The sequence below is a fragment of the Aspergillus caelatus genome, assembly GCF_009193585.1.
Source record: "Aspergillus caelatus strain CBS 763.97 unplaced genomic scaffold BDV27scaffold_239, whole genome shotgun sequence".
Taxonomy (NCBI): Eukaryota; Fungi; Ascomycota; class Eurotiomycetes; order Eurotiales; family Aspergillaceae; genus Aspergillus; species Aspergillus caelatus.
Window position 1 is genome coordinate 1 of NW_022475502.1, and position 14249 is coordinate 14249.

At 47.7% G+C, this 14249-nt stretch overlaps 5 protein-coding genes and 1 non-coding gene across 6 annotated transcripts; all 6 read right to left on the minus strand.

Annotated features, from left to right (window-relative positions):
* Positions 1-418: 418 nt before the first annotated feature.
* On the minus strand, positions 419-490 carry BDV27DRAFT_t191. Its single transcript has one exon. It is a non-coding gene; the product is annotated as a tRNA-Glu (tRNA).
* Positions 491-867: 377 nt separating this feature from the next.
* BDV27DRAFT_135372 (acylglycerol lipase) lies at positions 868-2156 on the minus strand. The gene is made up of 3 exons (XM_032068525.1): positions 2043-2156; positions 1812-1993; positions 868-1754 (listed from the first exon to the last, which is right to left on the minus strand). Exons 2-3 carry the CDS (start codon positions 1884-1886, stop codon positions 933-935), a joined length of 897 nt encoding a protein of 298 aa, XP_031922962.1. The 5' UTR covers positions 1887-1993; positions 2043-2156; the 3' UTR covers positions 868-932.
* A 1012-nt stretch (positions 2157-3168) lies between these two features.
* On the minus strand, positions 3169-4144 carry BDV27DRAFT_47628 (uncharacterized protein). Its single transcript, XM_032076713.1, has one exon. The coding sequence runs from the start codon at positions 3950-3952 to the stop codon at positions 3374-3376; it is 579 nt and encodes a 192-aa protein (XP_031922963.1). The 5' UTR covers positions 3953-4144; the 3' UTR covers positions 3169-3373.
* A 1-nt stretch (position 4145) lies between these two features.
* Positions 4146-6399, minus strand: BDV27DRAFT_47627 (Zn(II)2Cys6 transcription factor domain-containing protein). Its single transcript, XM_032076712.1, has 4 exons — positions 6146-6399; positions 5447-6094; positions 5251-5391; positions 4146-5197 (listed from the first exon to the last, which is right to left on the minus strand). Exons 1-4 carry the CDS (start codon positions 6203-6205, stop codon positions 4439-4441), a joined length of 1608 nt encoding a protein of 535 aa, XP_031922964.1. The 5' UTR covers positions 6206-6399; the 3' UTR covers positions 4146-4438.
* A 130-nt stretch (positions 6400-6529) lies between these two features.
* BDV27DRAFT_47634 (DUF3433 domain-containing protein) lies at positions 6530-9881 on the minus strand. The gene is made up of 2 exons (XM_032076714.1): positions 9450-9881; positions 6530-9356 (listed from the first exon to the last, which is right to left on the minus strand). Exons 1-2 carry the CDS (start codon positions 9493-9495, stop codon positions 6907-6909), a joined length of 2496 nt encoding a protein of 831 aa, XP_031922965.1. The 5' UTR covers positions 9496-9881; the 3' UTR covers positions 6530-6906.
* Positions 9882-10269: 388 nt separating this feature from the next.
* BDV27DRAFT_168249 (glycoside hydrolase family 55 protein) lies at positions 10270-13119 on the minus strand (the record flags this gene model as incomplete). Its single annotated transcript, XM_032074722.1, has 6 exons — positions 10270-11103; positions 11164-11637; positions 11690-12055; positions 12108-12526; positions 12594-12901; positions 12962-13119. 6 exons carry the CDS (start codon positions 13117-13119, stop codon positions 10351-10353), a joined length of 2478 nt encoding a protein of 825 aa, XP_031922966.1. The 3' UTR covers positions 10270-10350.
* Positions 13120-14249: the final 1130 nt, after the last annotated feature.

A 14249-nucleotide genomic window follows, 5' to 3' on the forward strand; every position in this document is an offset into this window, starting at 1 on the left:
ATATCAATATATCTAAGGTCTCCCGTTCTAGGATCCTTTCTTGAGCGACGTCGAATAATTGCAAAGCCGTTGACTAGGCCAAAGGCCTGTAGTGAGTCAAAAGCCTCATCAGCTGAGCTGAATGTCTGATATATAGGCGGTTCCGGGATAATAGTATCGCTATTATCATCATCATCCTCAGGCTCTGATTCGTCAGAGGAGAACGTAATTTCCCAATCATCAAGAAAATCGTCCATTTTGAGCACTTTTTATGATATGCTAACCTGCGTTCTTTATATGAGATATCATATAGGCCGCATTTGAAAGGGCTTTACTAGCGTATTTTTTGATCATATGACTCGCTTAATTTACCCATATAGGTTTAGCGTGAGGTCCAAATAACAATTCCCTAAAAATATGAAAGTCGAAAAAGAAATGCTTCCGATGCGGGGAATCGAACCCCGAGCTGCTGTGTGAGAGACAGCGATGTTAGCCATTACACCACATCGGAGGTGGTTGTTAGATATTTCAACTTTATTTTGTTAAATAAACCAAAAAACTTTTAACACTCTATAGCAGTTCGAACTAAGAAAGTTTTGATATACTTTACTTACTTGACTATAGTATAAAGAAAATACTACATACTTCCTGGTATACACGTGCTCGATCTTAACCCATTAGATAAGTATACGATCTGGTGTCGTCAAAGCTTGAGCCTTGACCCAACCAACACTTCATTATGCTAGAGGTTTGCCTTAGTATATATATATCAACCCTCATGGGTGCTCCATAACTATAACACCCCACCATGGGCAATACTCAGACCGTATAAACGGACAGGAAGACAGTTACTCGTGAGGTATAAAGCTTGATTGACCGTCCAGGATAGGAATATTTGCATAAAAACATTAACTAGGAGCTATAAAACCGAAGAAACCTGATTATTCAATGATCTACACCCTTGCTAGAATCCACTCCGCAATATCATCAGCAAACTCTTGCCTATTCTCCGGCAAGTCCGCATGAAGCACATGGCTCCAACCCTCATAAGACTTGAACTTCCGGTCCGCAACCTTGCCGGTCTGTGCATCAAACCAGCGCTTGCTCGCATCGTGGCTGGTGACCTGGTCCCCCGTGCCATGGGCCACATAGACAGACCGGACCCCATCGTTCAGCTTAAGCTTACCGGAAGTCAAATCGGCGGCACGGTCGAGCATATTCGCAAACATCTCCAGCGTGCCGACACAAGGATTTAATGGATCATTCTCCAGGATTTGCTGCACAGCGGGGTCCCGCACGATCGTTTCGACCTTCATCGGCTGGGTAATCTGAAAGCGTGGCAGTAATTTATATGCTAAACGAGCGAAGACGACCGTGATAACACTTGGTTCCTGCTCAGCGTCGAGTCCGATAAACGGTGCCTCGAGCATGATACCCCCCAGGCGTGAAACAAGATTTTGATACTTGGGCGTAGAGGCCAAGGTCGCGACTAGTCCACCGCCCATTGAGTGGCCCATTACGAAGACGGGAACAGACGGTTTCGCTTCGAGTTGGACCTCGATGAACGCTGCCAAATCGGCTAGAATGGCAGCGGTTGGGCCCGTGTTCCCGCGGTCGGCCTTGGTTTTGGCCGACTGGCCCCAGCCACGCTGGTCAATTCCCGTGCAGAAGATCCCACGGCGGGCTAGAGTTGGAAACAAATCAAACATGTTGTTAATGTGGTCGCTAAAACCATGGAAATGGACCAGGCGGGCGACGGGAGCAGCGTTACTCGGCTGAACATGCAAATTAGTATCGCGCCAAGAGTACCATCAGCGGAGATCACAACTTACTGCCCATGTCTTCTGGTAGACGGACAATCCGTCGGGAAGCTGGAACTGGGCCTCAGTGATGTCGATGTCGGCCATGGCGAAGGATATCCAGGGATATGTAATGTGGAAGTGTTGTTTGGGAGAGAAGACGGATGGATCTTATTATATGGAATTCCGAATCCGAAATCTAACGCGATCGGTGCCTGATGGATTAGTGATCTCTCTTGGCTTTCAACTGCACTGCAAATCTACCTCCTGATATAAGTGGGCTAGGTCAGCCTATTCTCCGGAGTATGCGCTTTTTGATATTGGTATGTTTAGGACAAGAGTAATTCGATATAAACCCTTCTTGGACCCATGGGGATTGTTTAGGTGCCAGTATTTGGACCTCGGCACGGTTGATCTCCACGCCTATAGCTCGGCGTGTAGCCGTCTCAGGTCAGCAGACCCACCCGCCCTTCGGCGTGTTGGTCTGCTTTATCTAAACGATAGTCTTTATCTAAACGATAGTCTTTATCTAAAACGATAAATTTGAAGCCATTCAAGCTCCTATACAACATCGCCTGGAGTATCTATCCAAAAGGGTAATCTAGGAACTTCCTTATCTACCTGGCTAGCCTCTGTACTAGGCAGATCCCCTATATCTCCCTGTTGTGATGGCTTATCGTGTCCTAAAGTTCGCGCTTTCTTAATCCGCAGGAGTTCTTCATGTCTTTCCTCTTCATTTCTGAGCTGAATATGGCGTTTAGCATCATGTACAGTTAAAGGCCCAGTATATTGGATTCTTCTCTTATCAAACCACCTTCTGAAATGATTCTGAAGGATCCTTTAGACAACCCTAGTTTGAAATCTATGGAATTCGCCGCAAATATCTAATCTAACGATTTTACGGAAGAAAAGACATGGAGCAGGATTATCTAGGTTTTCCATACCTCTGTCTTTAGGGTAGACCTGATGCCAGGTCCGTCTTGATGAATTGTACTTCCCCATGGTCGGAGTTAGGGCTTTCGTGGATTAGCACAAGGTTCGAGAGGGAGCTTGTGCTAAACCATACGCAACTTATGATCCTGGTCCTACCAAGAATGGCCATGACCTTAGGGGGTTACAGGCTTAGCGGGGGGAGGAAATCCATTGTAGTGATAAGATAGATAGTATCGAAGGTCTGCACTTTCAGGGGCTGGCTTTTAAGTATGAAGCTCAGTTGTGGGAGGGTTGTAAGACCCAAACCTACGAATAACTATCCATTGTGTTACATCAAGGGACTGCTCCGGTTGAAATGTAAGAAAGTAAGCTTTCAAAGCATTCAGTTTAGGGCTTCCAGAACTGCGACCCTAATAGCGGATATGTAGACGACCATCATCCCCAAAACACCATCAAGTTTTGACTGCAGTCAATCATTATTGAATTCCTATACATAAACATACAATACAAAAGTGGGGTATTTCAGTTCCATATATCCACGACAATCGACACATACACATCAACGCCAATCAAGCCCTAATATCATCCTAAGGCATCCCATTCCAAATCGAATTTTCCATAAAAGTGATCCGACAGATCCTCAACCGACTACATTCTCAGGCCTAATTCTCATTCCTCTCCCTCTCCTTCTCCTTCTTCAACTCCATCCCAAACTTCTCCCCCAGCACATTCCCCACCCAAGCCTCAACCTCATCTTCCAGCTCCTTGTCCACCTTCGTAACATCTCCACCATCGCTATAGAAACCCCTCCTCACAAACTTTCTCATATCATCGACCCCATTGATATCCAGCGCACACAAAATACCCCCAGTGCCCGCCATGCCCAGGGAAAGCACATTCAGCGTCGCCAGATTCAGCGCCTCAAAGGCTTCCGCGCCGCCGCTGACGTCGGGCTTGTGATGGAGGGAGGAAGTATAGAAAGGTGGGACGGAGGCGAGATAGCGTCTGTTTAAGGCGCGGCGGGTGGTCCATAGCGAGAAGGCGAAGAATGTGAGGCCACCGAGGAGAAGTTTGTATTTTGTCTGGGGGTTGATAAGTTTCAGTTCGGGTTCGGATTCGGGTCTTTGGTTGTGGGATTGTGGTTGGGATTGGCTAATTTGTGTTGTTGGTTGTTGTGAGGTTGCTTGGTCTGATGGGGTTTCGGGGGTTTGGGGAGAACCCCGGCGGAAGAAGGAAAACATTCTGTTGTAACGAGGTGGATAATTGGAAGGTAGGATTCTTTTTTTGCCACCGGTGACAGTAGAGAGGCCGATTGGTAGGAATTGTGGTCTTGGTGTGCTTGGGTTCAACTCAGATCTGCGAGGGGAAGATGAATCGGATGGAGCGGAGATCTGAAGCTGGAATGCGGAGTTCGTGACATTTAACTAGTCATGTGACTTATGCCTCAGGCAGGTAAATTGTTGCTGCTGGAAGCGTCTGGAAGCACTTTTTGAGTCATCCGGTCCAATATGTCTCGTGGACATGCTATAGTCGTCAAACATATGTATTGTAATCTGGCGGCTATAGTATAATACCGTAATATACCCCAAATGAGGCAGGTCAAGGCGCCCAGCGGCCACCTCATGTAATATAAACAAGAGAAAGAGAAAAAATTATGTGCTGGACATAGTCATCCAGTATATATAAGTATACAACGCTGGAACCCATGAATAATAATCCTCAGAGTATCATATAACCCGGGATTCGAATGTGTAGATTCTCCAGATTCTGTGCATCTGGCTCTTAACCCAAGTCTGCTGTTCATCAGGCAAACACAGGTCAGGCGAGCAAAGATACTCAAGTTCAGACCGAATTAACCAGCCACCAAGAAGGGGGGCCGTCTGTTGATGGGCCGAAGTCACCCGGCGCTCCTCAGCTTCGGGATACTCAACCTTGGAGGGGTCCAAGTGAACAGACATTGTCTGACTGCCTAGGAAGAAGGGAACTGCAGCGCAGATATCGGTGGCCATTTCTCTGATAGTAGATATCACTGTTTCAACCCTGTTCGGTGTGCCAAGGTTTGGGAGCAGACGGAGGCAGTTGAGGATGATATTTTGGACAACGATGCGAGATTCTCGATAGGTATTCCATGTGCTCCCTATCCACATCTCCGTATAACAGTCGCACCTATTTCTGAACATACCTGCCTCGCGAACAGATTGGGGTACCATGGTTGCCGGCACAGGGGCCCAATGTTGGGGAAGAGCCCATGTCCAGGCACAAAGTTTGCTGTCGAGAACCATAGCCATGGAATATATGTGATTGATTTCATCTGCGCCGTATAATTCCGGTTGTGATGTGAACTTATCCCACACCTGCCTAAGATTCACTAACTCAGTTGCAGCGGCTGTCAGCTGGGAGGATGCAGACTGCGGTATTGGTGCTGTCATGGGCCACACATCTGGCATTTCGATGGTCGGATAAGCCGGTCCCGTCGAGGCTTTAATCTAGAACAGGCTATCAGCAACAGTGCCAGTGGCTTTCAGAGTTTATAACAGACAATTTGACATTGTATTGAGTTTGTTACTATTTGAGAATTAGCATCCTCACTTGGTGGCATGTAGCCGCTGTTGACCAAGGCAATCGCCCCTTGCAGATGAGTTTTTGCTGCAATTCTGTGCTCCTTAACAGCAGAAAACTCCTAATATCATTATTAATCTAAACATCAAATAAGCATTGAATTTCTTCGAACTCACCTCGTAGACAGAAAGCAGAAGAACTGCCATTATAGTCTCGAACATATTTTTACCAAGGTTACCCTGCAAGGCTACTCTTGTCTTCGATAAAGCTCTCACGAAGAACTGCTCCGCCAAGCCGAGAAACGAGCGATTTCCTGTCCAGGCCGAGACAGAGAACAATGACACGGCCAGTGTACCCAGATACAAAGGAGTTCCAGGCCGGGCATTGAAGTATCGATCGGGCAAAAGCTCCATAAATCCAATCCGAATGAGAGGGTCTCTCGGCTGATAAAGATAGGAATTGAAGAATAAAGAGGTAACTGTACTCTCTAAAGGCAGGGGTAAAGTGCTTGGAACACTAGGGTTTAGAGCTCTCACAACGTTTATGGAGACAGGCGAACTTTCCACCTCTGGGAAGCTCAAGGATGATGTAGTGGATGCAGTGGAAGGCGACGTAGACGTCCCTGACGCTGTCAATGGAGGAGACAGCTCTTTCGAACCCTCTTTGCATTTTGTGGACTTAACTGCCCTGGTCTTAGAAACATTACTTTTTTTGCGTTGAAAGGCCGTTCGATCTCTTAGCATAACATCGAGTGGGTGCGGATATCCGGGGCATGTCCGGCCGGTCCGGATACAGGCCTTACAGTGAGGACGAGTCTCGTCGCACTGCAGCAATTAGCACGATGCCAGTCCCGGATAAGTAAACAAACTGCATACCTTAATATGTCTAGATCGACAGTTTTGACAGCCTGTGCTAGGTTTCCCACGGTAAACCATGATGACAACACAAGGTAATTTTAATCATGTGTGGATATCAAAAAAGCGATAAGGAGATTAGGCTTTAGTAATTATGGATTCGATGCATAGATCTTGTAGTATATACAACACGCAAATCCCTCAGCGAAGTCGTTCATCGAGACTCTAATCAACAAGGTGTCTTGACAATCGATACGAGCGATACTTCTTCTAGAGTAAGCTGGAGCCTAGAAACATTGACCTACATAGGTAGAGAAACGGGGCAAGAGTCTCGGCCCAAAGTAGCTTAGCTGATCGCTCACGTGGTAGATGAGTCAGGATTCCTGGCTATCTTATCGGCGAGATGATAAATGACATCACTCTGTTTATGTAGTATCTAAACATGTAAAAAGCAAAGAACTATTATATCTGAGCTATGGACACATAGAAGGTTCTTTTTGGGGATCTCAAAGCACAATAGGGAATAAAAACAAATCATCAGCATATCTCATTATCAATCATTACCTTCCTCCATCATGTCAAACGTAAACCGAAATTTCATATCACCCATACTGAATCATACAATCATAAAATTATTGAATCATACGCCATCAAATGTTGGGCGAATAGTGCCCTCTTGGGAAAAACAACTCGAATGCACCACATGGGCTGTGGATAGAATAGACATCTTTCCTGAACGGAGGGAATTGCGAAGGGAAACAAACCCCAAGAACCGTTGGTTATCACTTCATCGACCCCGTTGTAATCAGCATGTCCGCCCGACCCGGCCGATGAAAGCGATCAATGCCAAAATGTTCTTTGCCATCACGTCCCACATAGATTCCAAAGCCATACATGGGATGGTCCCTGTCTCCAGGAGGTGCCATGACCAGTCGCGTAACAAGATCAGCTTTGCTCCGAGGCTCACGGAGTATTTTATCTGAGAGCAGAGGGCTCTGGTAGAGGAAGCTTATCAGATCCGCGAGCGTGCTAATATCATGGGGCAGGTAGCGGCGGCGACCGGGCCAGATACACAAAAAGGACACTGTGTATAATGCGCAAAACACAACCATGGCGTAGAATGCCGGCATAAGAGCGGCAATGCGGATTTCGCTTTCTGAAGGGTAGTTGAGAGCGATAAAGACACCACCAGCCAAGATAGGAATAGCAGCCGAGGCAACGCTCATGAAGGAGATCCAGGCCACCTTATAGTGTTTGTTGAGGATAGCCAGTACTGTCACATGGAAGGGGAAGCACGACGGATAAGACAGTAGCAAGCTTTGGTCGGCCGGTGCACCCTGCGGAAAGGAAAGCGAGACAAATGGTTGCAGAGCACGGAAATACACATCAATAGGCTGCCACGCGAGGAAAAGGACGTTCCCGATGAGTGCTGGGATGAAGCTGTACAGGAAGTTAGAGGAGGAAAAGGACTTAGGCGACGGCAGTGTGGGCAGCCGTGGTGGGAATCCGCCTTTAATGGCGTCATGGAGAAAGCTGACAAGCACAAAGGCGATAAAAAGAGCGCCGATGGTAACTGTCCATGTGACAATAAAGGTGTCTCGAAGGAACCATGGAGTCCACCGGTAACGAACAGATGGCGAGTACATGTGCTCATCGAAGCCATACTTCCCTTCTCCGATCTGCTGCTCTATGTCGTAGGAAACCCTGGATAAACCATATGGCTGCTTTTCGCGGCTCTTTTCGCTGAGGTGGAGAGATGGGTTTCCCAGCGGCGCTGCAACCTCACCGATACCGTAGAACGTCGCTTCACGGTTGGATAATTGCCAGTAGCCCAGCCGGAGGACTCTAGGGTTGAGTGACTCGCCTACATCGGGCAATATTTCAGATTGCTCAAAATCCCGCAAGATATTGGACCGTTGAATGATTGAGATCAGATCAGCGAGGCTCACCGGATCCCATATTAGTCCCGACCAAGTGCGAAGAAAGCGAAACATCAGTAGAACCAATGCAACGGTCAGCAGTCCGTATATCGCTACCAGTGTCCAACCAACATCCTGTACAGCAGTCCAACGCCATGTCCCTTGCCCATCGATGAAGAACCACTTTGCTTGGAAAAAGCAACTTAGCAGTGGCAACGTGATCACATTCGAGAGCCATATTAAGACCAAAGAGAACCCGACCAACGGTTCCCCATGTTGAAACTGCGAAAAGTCTGGAACCAAAAAGTTCCGCGATAGAATTGGCAAACGATGCAAAACATGACCTAACTTCCTTTCCGAGGCCATGATCGCAAACGGCATTGTACGATACACTGCCGCCTGGATAGTGAAAGTCCAAACCGTGATAATGACAGCCAAAATTTGTGGGAGGAATTGAACAACGAAATACCGTCCACCACCTTGGCCATCATAATCCCAGAAGCCCTGGTGTCTCTGAGACCATACGTTACAGAAGACAACCCCGGCGATCATGAGCAAAGAGCAGAAGATGACCACAATAAGGGCCCATGGCCGTAACACATACGGCACGTAGTCCAGGCGTGGATAGAGCAAACTATCTTTTGGAGGCTCGACTGCGACAAAGGCTTCCGGTTCTACCGAGTCCGGAAGTGACTTATCGACTGGCTCTGGTGAGGGGTGCTGCAATAACGGCTGCTGGGCGGGGGGTGTATTATTCGATTCAGGCGAGCGGATGAAATACCCCAATCCTTCGTCCCAAATGAGACGCTCAGCCGGATAGTCCTCGCTTGCAACTGAGCTCGGTCTTCGCAAGCTATGAGAATCTTCTTCGCGTGTAAGTTGGTTAATAGCAAATCGGATGTATGGAACGTCGTCCATGCCAGGTGTGGGCGGAGGTCCCGCATAGCTGTCACTCGGGACCTGGCGACTGGCACTCTCGGTCATTGGGCTCATGTGAGCTTCTCTGTCTTGCACAGAGCGCACGGTACGCACAGCGGGCGATGGTGCATTTTTGTTCTCGTTTGGCATCTTCACTGGCTGCTCTAGGCGGGAGGTTGATCCAACCATGGGCGGGCCTAGATGCGTTCTCGAGATGGCGGGGGATGAAGTGTGAGACACAGGGTGGGACATCGGCGTGGCATACCTCACGACGGTAGCATGACTTCCGTTGCTCGGAGATCTCGAACTGGAAGTGCGATCTGAAAAAGAATAGTAGTCGTCCGAAGCGGCAACCGATTGTTGATCCTCAGAACGTAGTACTTGCGGCCTATTTGCTACGAGGAATTAGCACACCGAACTTTCGGTCGATCGGTCGGTCGGTCGAACTGATCATGAGATAGGTAACGCAAATTCCAAATCTTACTTACAGCTGACGGTCCTCAGACTTACATTCCCGGACCCCGAAGCAAGCATGACGGCTCAAGACAACGGAGGAATGTATGTGAACGGCTCACTTGCAGCGAATGGTATGCAAAGGGCATTCCCAAGACGCAGGTATTGAAGTTCCGAGTGAGATATTAAGCGTCGATAAGTTCAGTCAAAACGCAAGGGCGAAGGAGCCCGAGGTTGTCAAGCGACGGACATCGCTGCTGTCCATAGTGAGGTGGTTGGGTCGAGACGGACTGGTTGGTCGGGAGACCCCCAGCCACCTCGGGTCCCAGCCACCGGTCGCTGAAACTCGATCGATCTGATTAGAATTTGTCTTCAACATGGCTTCATGCTATTGGTGTTAAGAAACTGTCAGGAAGGGATAAAAAGCAATATGTTTGGGCAAGGCATTCCACCTTGCATGAGTGTGTTGGCATGGTGAGAAGGGCCATGGAACAAGACCGGAAGTTGTTCAGGTACCATCACTACTAGCACCAAGCTAGTACTCCGTAGGGGTGGGTTGCGGCCCGAACCAGTGATAACAATGCTTGTAGGGCATAGACACTACATGTGATTTATTTGCCGCAACAGGCTAATTAGTAGTACTGACCAGGTAAATGACTGGTTGGTCTTTGACATCCTCAATTAATTTATGTCTTTTTCTTTTTCTTTTGATCGAAGTTTCAAGAATAAATTTTCAAAACCATGCGCCCATAGAAAATGTGTAATTTAGCATAAATGCAAGGACAGATGCGATGCAAAGATATGTCAAGTGTGCACGCAGCCGCCATATGTGACAATCTATCTATATAAACACTGGTTTGATTATCATTGACCAGAATGATAAAACCTGTATATATATGCCTTTCCCCTCCCCTTTGATCATCCTCATAGGCTCCCTCACGTTTTGTACAAGAAAGCCGCAATTACTCCGCCCCAACCACCAGCGTTATCATCTTCCTTTGCGATCGTCGTCGATCCCTCTAGGATCATATTTGCCGTGCTCTTGGTGTTCGTGCCATACAAGTACAGCGCAGATGATTCAATAATTTGGACAGCGTTCTTTTGACACTTGCCATTGCAACCGCCATTGTTGTTAAAGAAGGCCCAGTTGCAGCCTCCATAAAGGAAGAGGTTCGATGCACCATTAATTCGCTCGAATAACGCCATACGGCAGGTTGCATCATCCCCAGCGCACCATGAGAAGTCCGGATCACTTGCACTCAGGTGATTTCCCCATGGAGCCGGTGCGAGTGTGCTTCCTACACCTTGCCAGTACGGGGTTTCGCTCTGCTGCATGGTGGCAAGGACATTATGTGCGTGCTCGAAATTGTACTGATAGAGAGTGTGGTGTTCAAAGCCGGTGCCAATTAGCCATGTGGCGGCAGTAGCTTCGACCAAAATACCCCTGCCAGTGGAGATAGTCTGCGTACTAGATCCATCGAGATCGTGATCTGCCGTCCATCCCCACATGTTCTCGATGTAAGCAGAGGAGGTACCCGTCAGATGGAGTAGTCCGTAAGCAGCTTTACAGCTGTCAGGAGAGCCGGTACAATCACTGTGTACCCTACTGCCCACTCCACCTCCTATACGGAAATGTACATTCCAGAATCCGACGTCTCCTTGATTCTTTCCAGCAATGTTGACCTCCACCTAATGGTTGAGGTTTTGTTAGTATATGGGGCGTGGAGTTGGAGATAGTGGGGAACTCACTAATTGGCAGCCTGGCAAAATGTCTCCAACAGTCAGCATAATATCACTGAACTGGGCAACTCCAATGTCTCCTGGGTACCCCACGCGGATCATAACGCGAACAAAACCTTCGTCCTTGAAGTTACTGCCAACCGCGCTGATAGTCGAAGCGAAGGCATCTCCAATGATTCGCGTACCGCTAGGGACGAAGATTGTGTCCGTAACAATATAGGTACCAGCAGGGAAGTAGATGACTTTGCAGTCTCTGTTCTCAGACAAAATTTTGTTGATGTTTGCCGTGTCATCTGTCTGACCGTCTCCATAGACAGGACTAGATGATACAGATTTGATATTCAGAACCTGGTTTGAATGGTATTCCTGGTAAGTCGGCGGCGAAACCGTGTAATACTTATTCCCAGAGAGCAGAGATGAAGCCCGATTGGTTACGACAATCTTCCCTTCAACACGCTCTTTGTTGAAACTTCCTGAATTGTACTGTCGAGGCCAGTTAGAAGTTGATCCTTTTTTGTTGGCAGGTTTCGCTTACCATGGTTCCATGGACCCAGGTGTCCGATACACCTCCTGTGAGCACAGCGTTGCCTCCCAGACTAACCGTGACCCCAGAACTCTGAACATTCTCCAAGATAATTGCGTTACCTGCACCACCGGAGTCATTCGAGGTGATGAAGGTTTCTAGGCCCGAAGCGCTGGAATCGATCACGGTCAAGGAGCCCGAGGTCTCAGTCGCATTGATGCCTATCCCCCCCTGTTGGAAGCGGCACCCTAAGAAGATAATGTCAGTGCCTCCTGCAACTACCCCGATAGTCGTCCCAGTGAAAGTGAGATTCTTGAAAACCCATTGCTGCCCGCTCAGCTTCATCCCTACACCACCGCCACTGAACGAGAGGTCATTCTGCATGATATTAGGACCATATGCTAATAGTGAGTTTGAAACTGGGCCTTACCAAAATAATATTACTATTATAGTCATACTGCGTCGTCAAGCCAGTATGTTTGCTGCCAGTTGGCATATGGAACGCGACATTGGTCAGTTGTGTTGCCTGGCTCACAGTCCAGTCAAGGAGGGCCAGGGATTTAGCTGAATCAACCCCCGTCGAGTCCAGGACGATATTCTTAATGCCAATGTAGAAATTGTTCGTCCCTTCATGATTAGGATCCTTGGCGTATATGATGTGGTCCAGAGAATATCCAGAAGCGGCTTTCAAGACGGGTGGGTTTGTCGGGTCACCGACCACCACGGTTCCCGTGTAGAGTTGCAGAGAGGTTTGTAAAAGATATGTTCCTCCCGGCAGATACACCACGGCCGGTTGTCCCGTCGTGCCCATAGATTTGGAGTTCCGAGAAGGCCCGTTTGATGCCCCCGCTGTCAGTACAGTTCACCCTCAGCAATTGTCCTTGTCCAAAATACGTGCCTGGTAAGTAGTGCATACCTTCAATGGCTCTCTGAATAGCAGGTGCGGAATCTTGTTTTCCTGTGTTGTCTGCCTTATAATCACTCACAACGTTCCGGAAAACCTTGTAGCTGTCTTTATACTCCGAGCTCAAAAACGATGATTGGTCGTTATGCTCAGTCTTCTCATACCAATAGCCAGATGAGCCATTATTAGATGAGCAGCCAGAAGCACTGGCGATGGGCGCATGAGCCGAGGGAGTCGCGGGAGTCGCAGGAGCCGCGGGAGCACTGTTAAGATGTCTCCATGGTTCCGCGGTTTCGTTTTTAGTAGGGAACGGTATTCCCCTACCATCGTGAATGGTTAGGTACTTAGGAGGGCACAGCAGGGGATAACACTGAACTCACTTTGAATGAGGGACCCAGTCTAGCGGCGGGAGGAAAGAAATAGAATCTTGCACAGGTTTCATCAATGAGTGGACCAAGTCCTCAATCCCGTCTGCCCAGGCGTGTGAGATAAGAAGGCATAAGGAAAATATTCGAAATATAGAGGCGGAAAACAACATTATGCAATTCTTCTTCAAGAAGACTATACAAAGGAAGAGACTCCAGCGAAAGGAAGAGAAAGAAGGGCGAGAAATGCAATAGACCCTCCACCCAGGTGCAACTCCTGGCCGTATATATCCCCGTGTTAGCACAGGGGCCTCTCGAACTGTGCCAAACTAGGAATGTAGAAGAAAAAGATGGCCCCAACGCCGCATGAAGAGTCTCAAGAGAAGCAGGGAGAGACTCATGAAGGGCAATTGAGAGCTTCCACTGCTTTTTAATATTTATGTATCCTATTTTTACCGTCGGATTTGCCGTGCATACTTGAACTCGGTGATCAACATGACAGTGGGACATAGTTATCACCATCGCGACGCACGCTGTGAATGGAATTCTTCGACCTGCAGGGACTGGGTCCTGATTCGTAAGTCGGTGCCTTTTGCCGAATAATTGATTTAACTCTATCGAGATTCAATGAGTTCCGGAAGACTTGATCGCCTTCTGTCGCTCTGTCCATGTCAATTTCACATCTGTCCAATCGGGGGTAGGCGCAGCATCACCCAATCTCCGGGTCACATCGAACCTTAAGAATTGATAGAATAGGAAGAATCAAGCTAGGAGAAGTTTTCCATCCATAGTATGGCTTATGAGTGCGAGATCCATGCTCAAGACAAGGAATCGCCATCGTGATTCCTTACCGCCAACAAACATGCCGGAAGATGGGGGCATGTAAACAAGGGAGACATTAATCGTAAAGTAGTATGACGAAGATGCTCCACGTGCGACATACTTGTTTTTTTTTTCCTTTTTTCTTATTCTTTCGATTTCATCCGTGTCTTCAGCTCAGAATGCAATGCCCTAATTGTTGATACGGTGTCTTGTTTGAATTCTATTTGTTTTTACAACAAGCAAGCGGCTTCAGCGGTTCTACTAAGGGCCACGATAACAAAATAAACTTCACCCCTGACTTGACAATCCTCGATATTGTCAAATTGGCTAAACCCCTGAAGGCAAGGATAGAAGAAAATGAAATATAATAAAATAATCCAATGGATAAAAAAAAAAGAGTGAGAGAAAAAACAAAAGAAATAAACTGAAATTCTTGCGTGCGATTCCAGTGCTGAGGAAAGCTCTGCGATCTAGAACCTTG

Coding starts and splice junctions, on each gene's coding strand:
- BDV27DRAFT_135372 (XM_032068525.1), bottom strand. CDS start 1,886: ATGGCCGACATCGACATCACTGAGGCCCAGTTCCAGCTTCCCGACGGA. Junction 1,755..1,811: donor TCTACCAGAAGACATGGGCA/GTAAGTTGTGAT, acceptor TTGCATGTTCAG/CCGAGTAACGCTGCTCCCGT.
- BDV27DRAFT_47627 (XM_032076712.1), bottom strand. CDS start 6,205: ATGGTTTACCGTGGGAAACCTAGCACAGGCTGTCAAAACTGTCGATCT. Junction 6,095..6,145: donor GTCGATCTAGACATATTAAG/GTATGCAGTTTG, acceptor TAATTGCTGCAG/TGCGACGAGACTCGTCCTCA. Junction 5,198..5,250: donor ACTCAATACAATGTCAAATT/GTCTGTTATAAA, acceptor AGCCTGTTCTAG/ATTAAAGCCTCGACGGGACC.
- BDV27DRAFT_47628 (XM_032076713.1), bottom strand. CDS start 3,952: ATGTTTTCCTTCTTCCGCCGGGGTTCTCCCCAAACCCCCGAAACCCCA.
- BDV27DRAFT_47634 (XM_032076714.1), bottom strand. CDS start 9,495: ATGCTTGCTTCGGGGTCCGGGAATGTAAGTCTGAGGACCGTCAGCT. Junction 9,357..9,449: donor AAGTCTGAGGACCGTCAGCT/GTAAGTAAGATT, acceptor AATTCCTCGTAG/CAAATAGGCCGCAAGTACTA.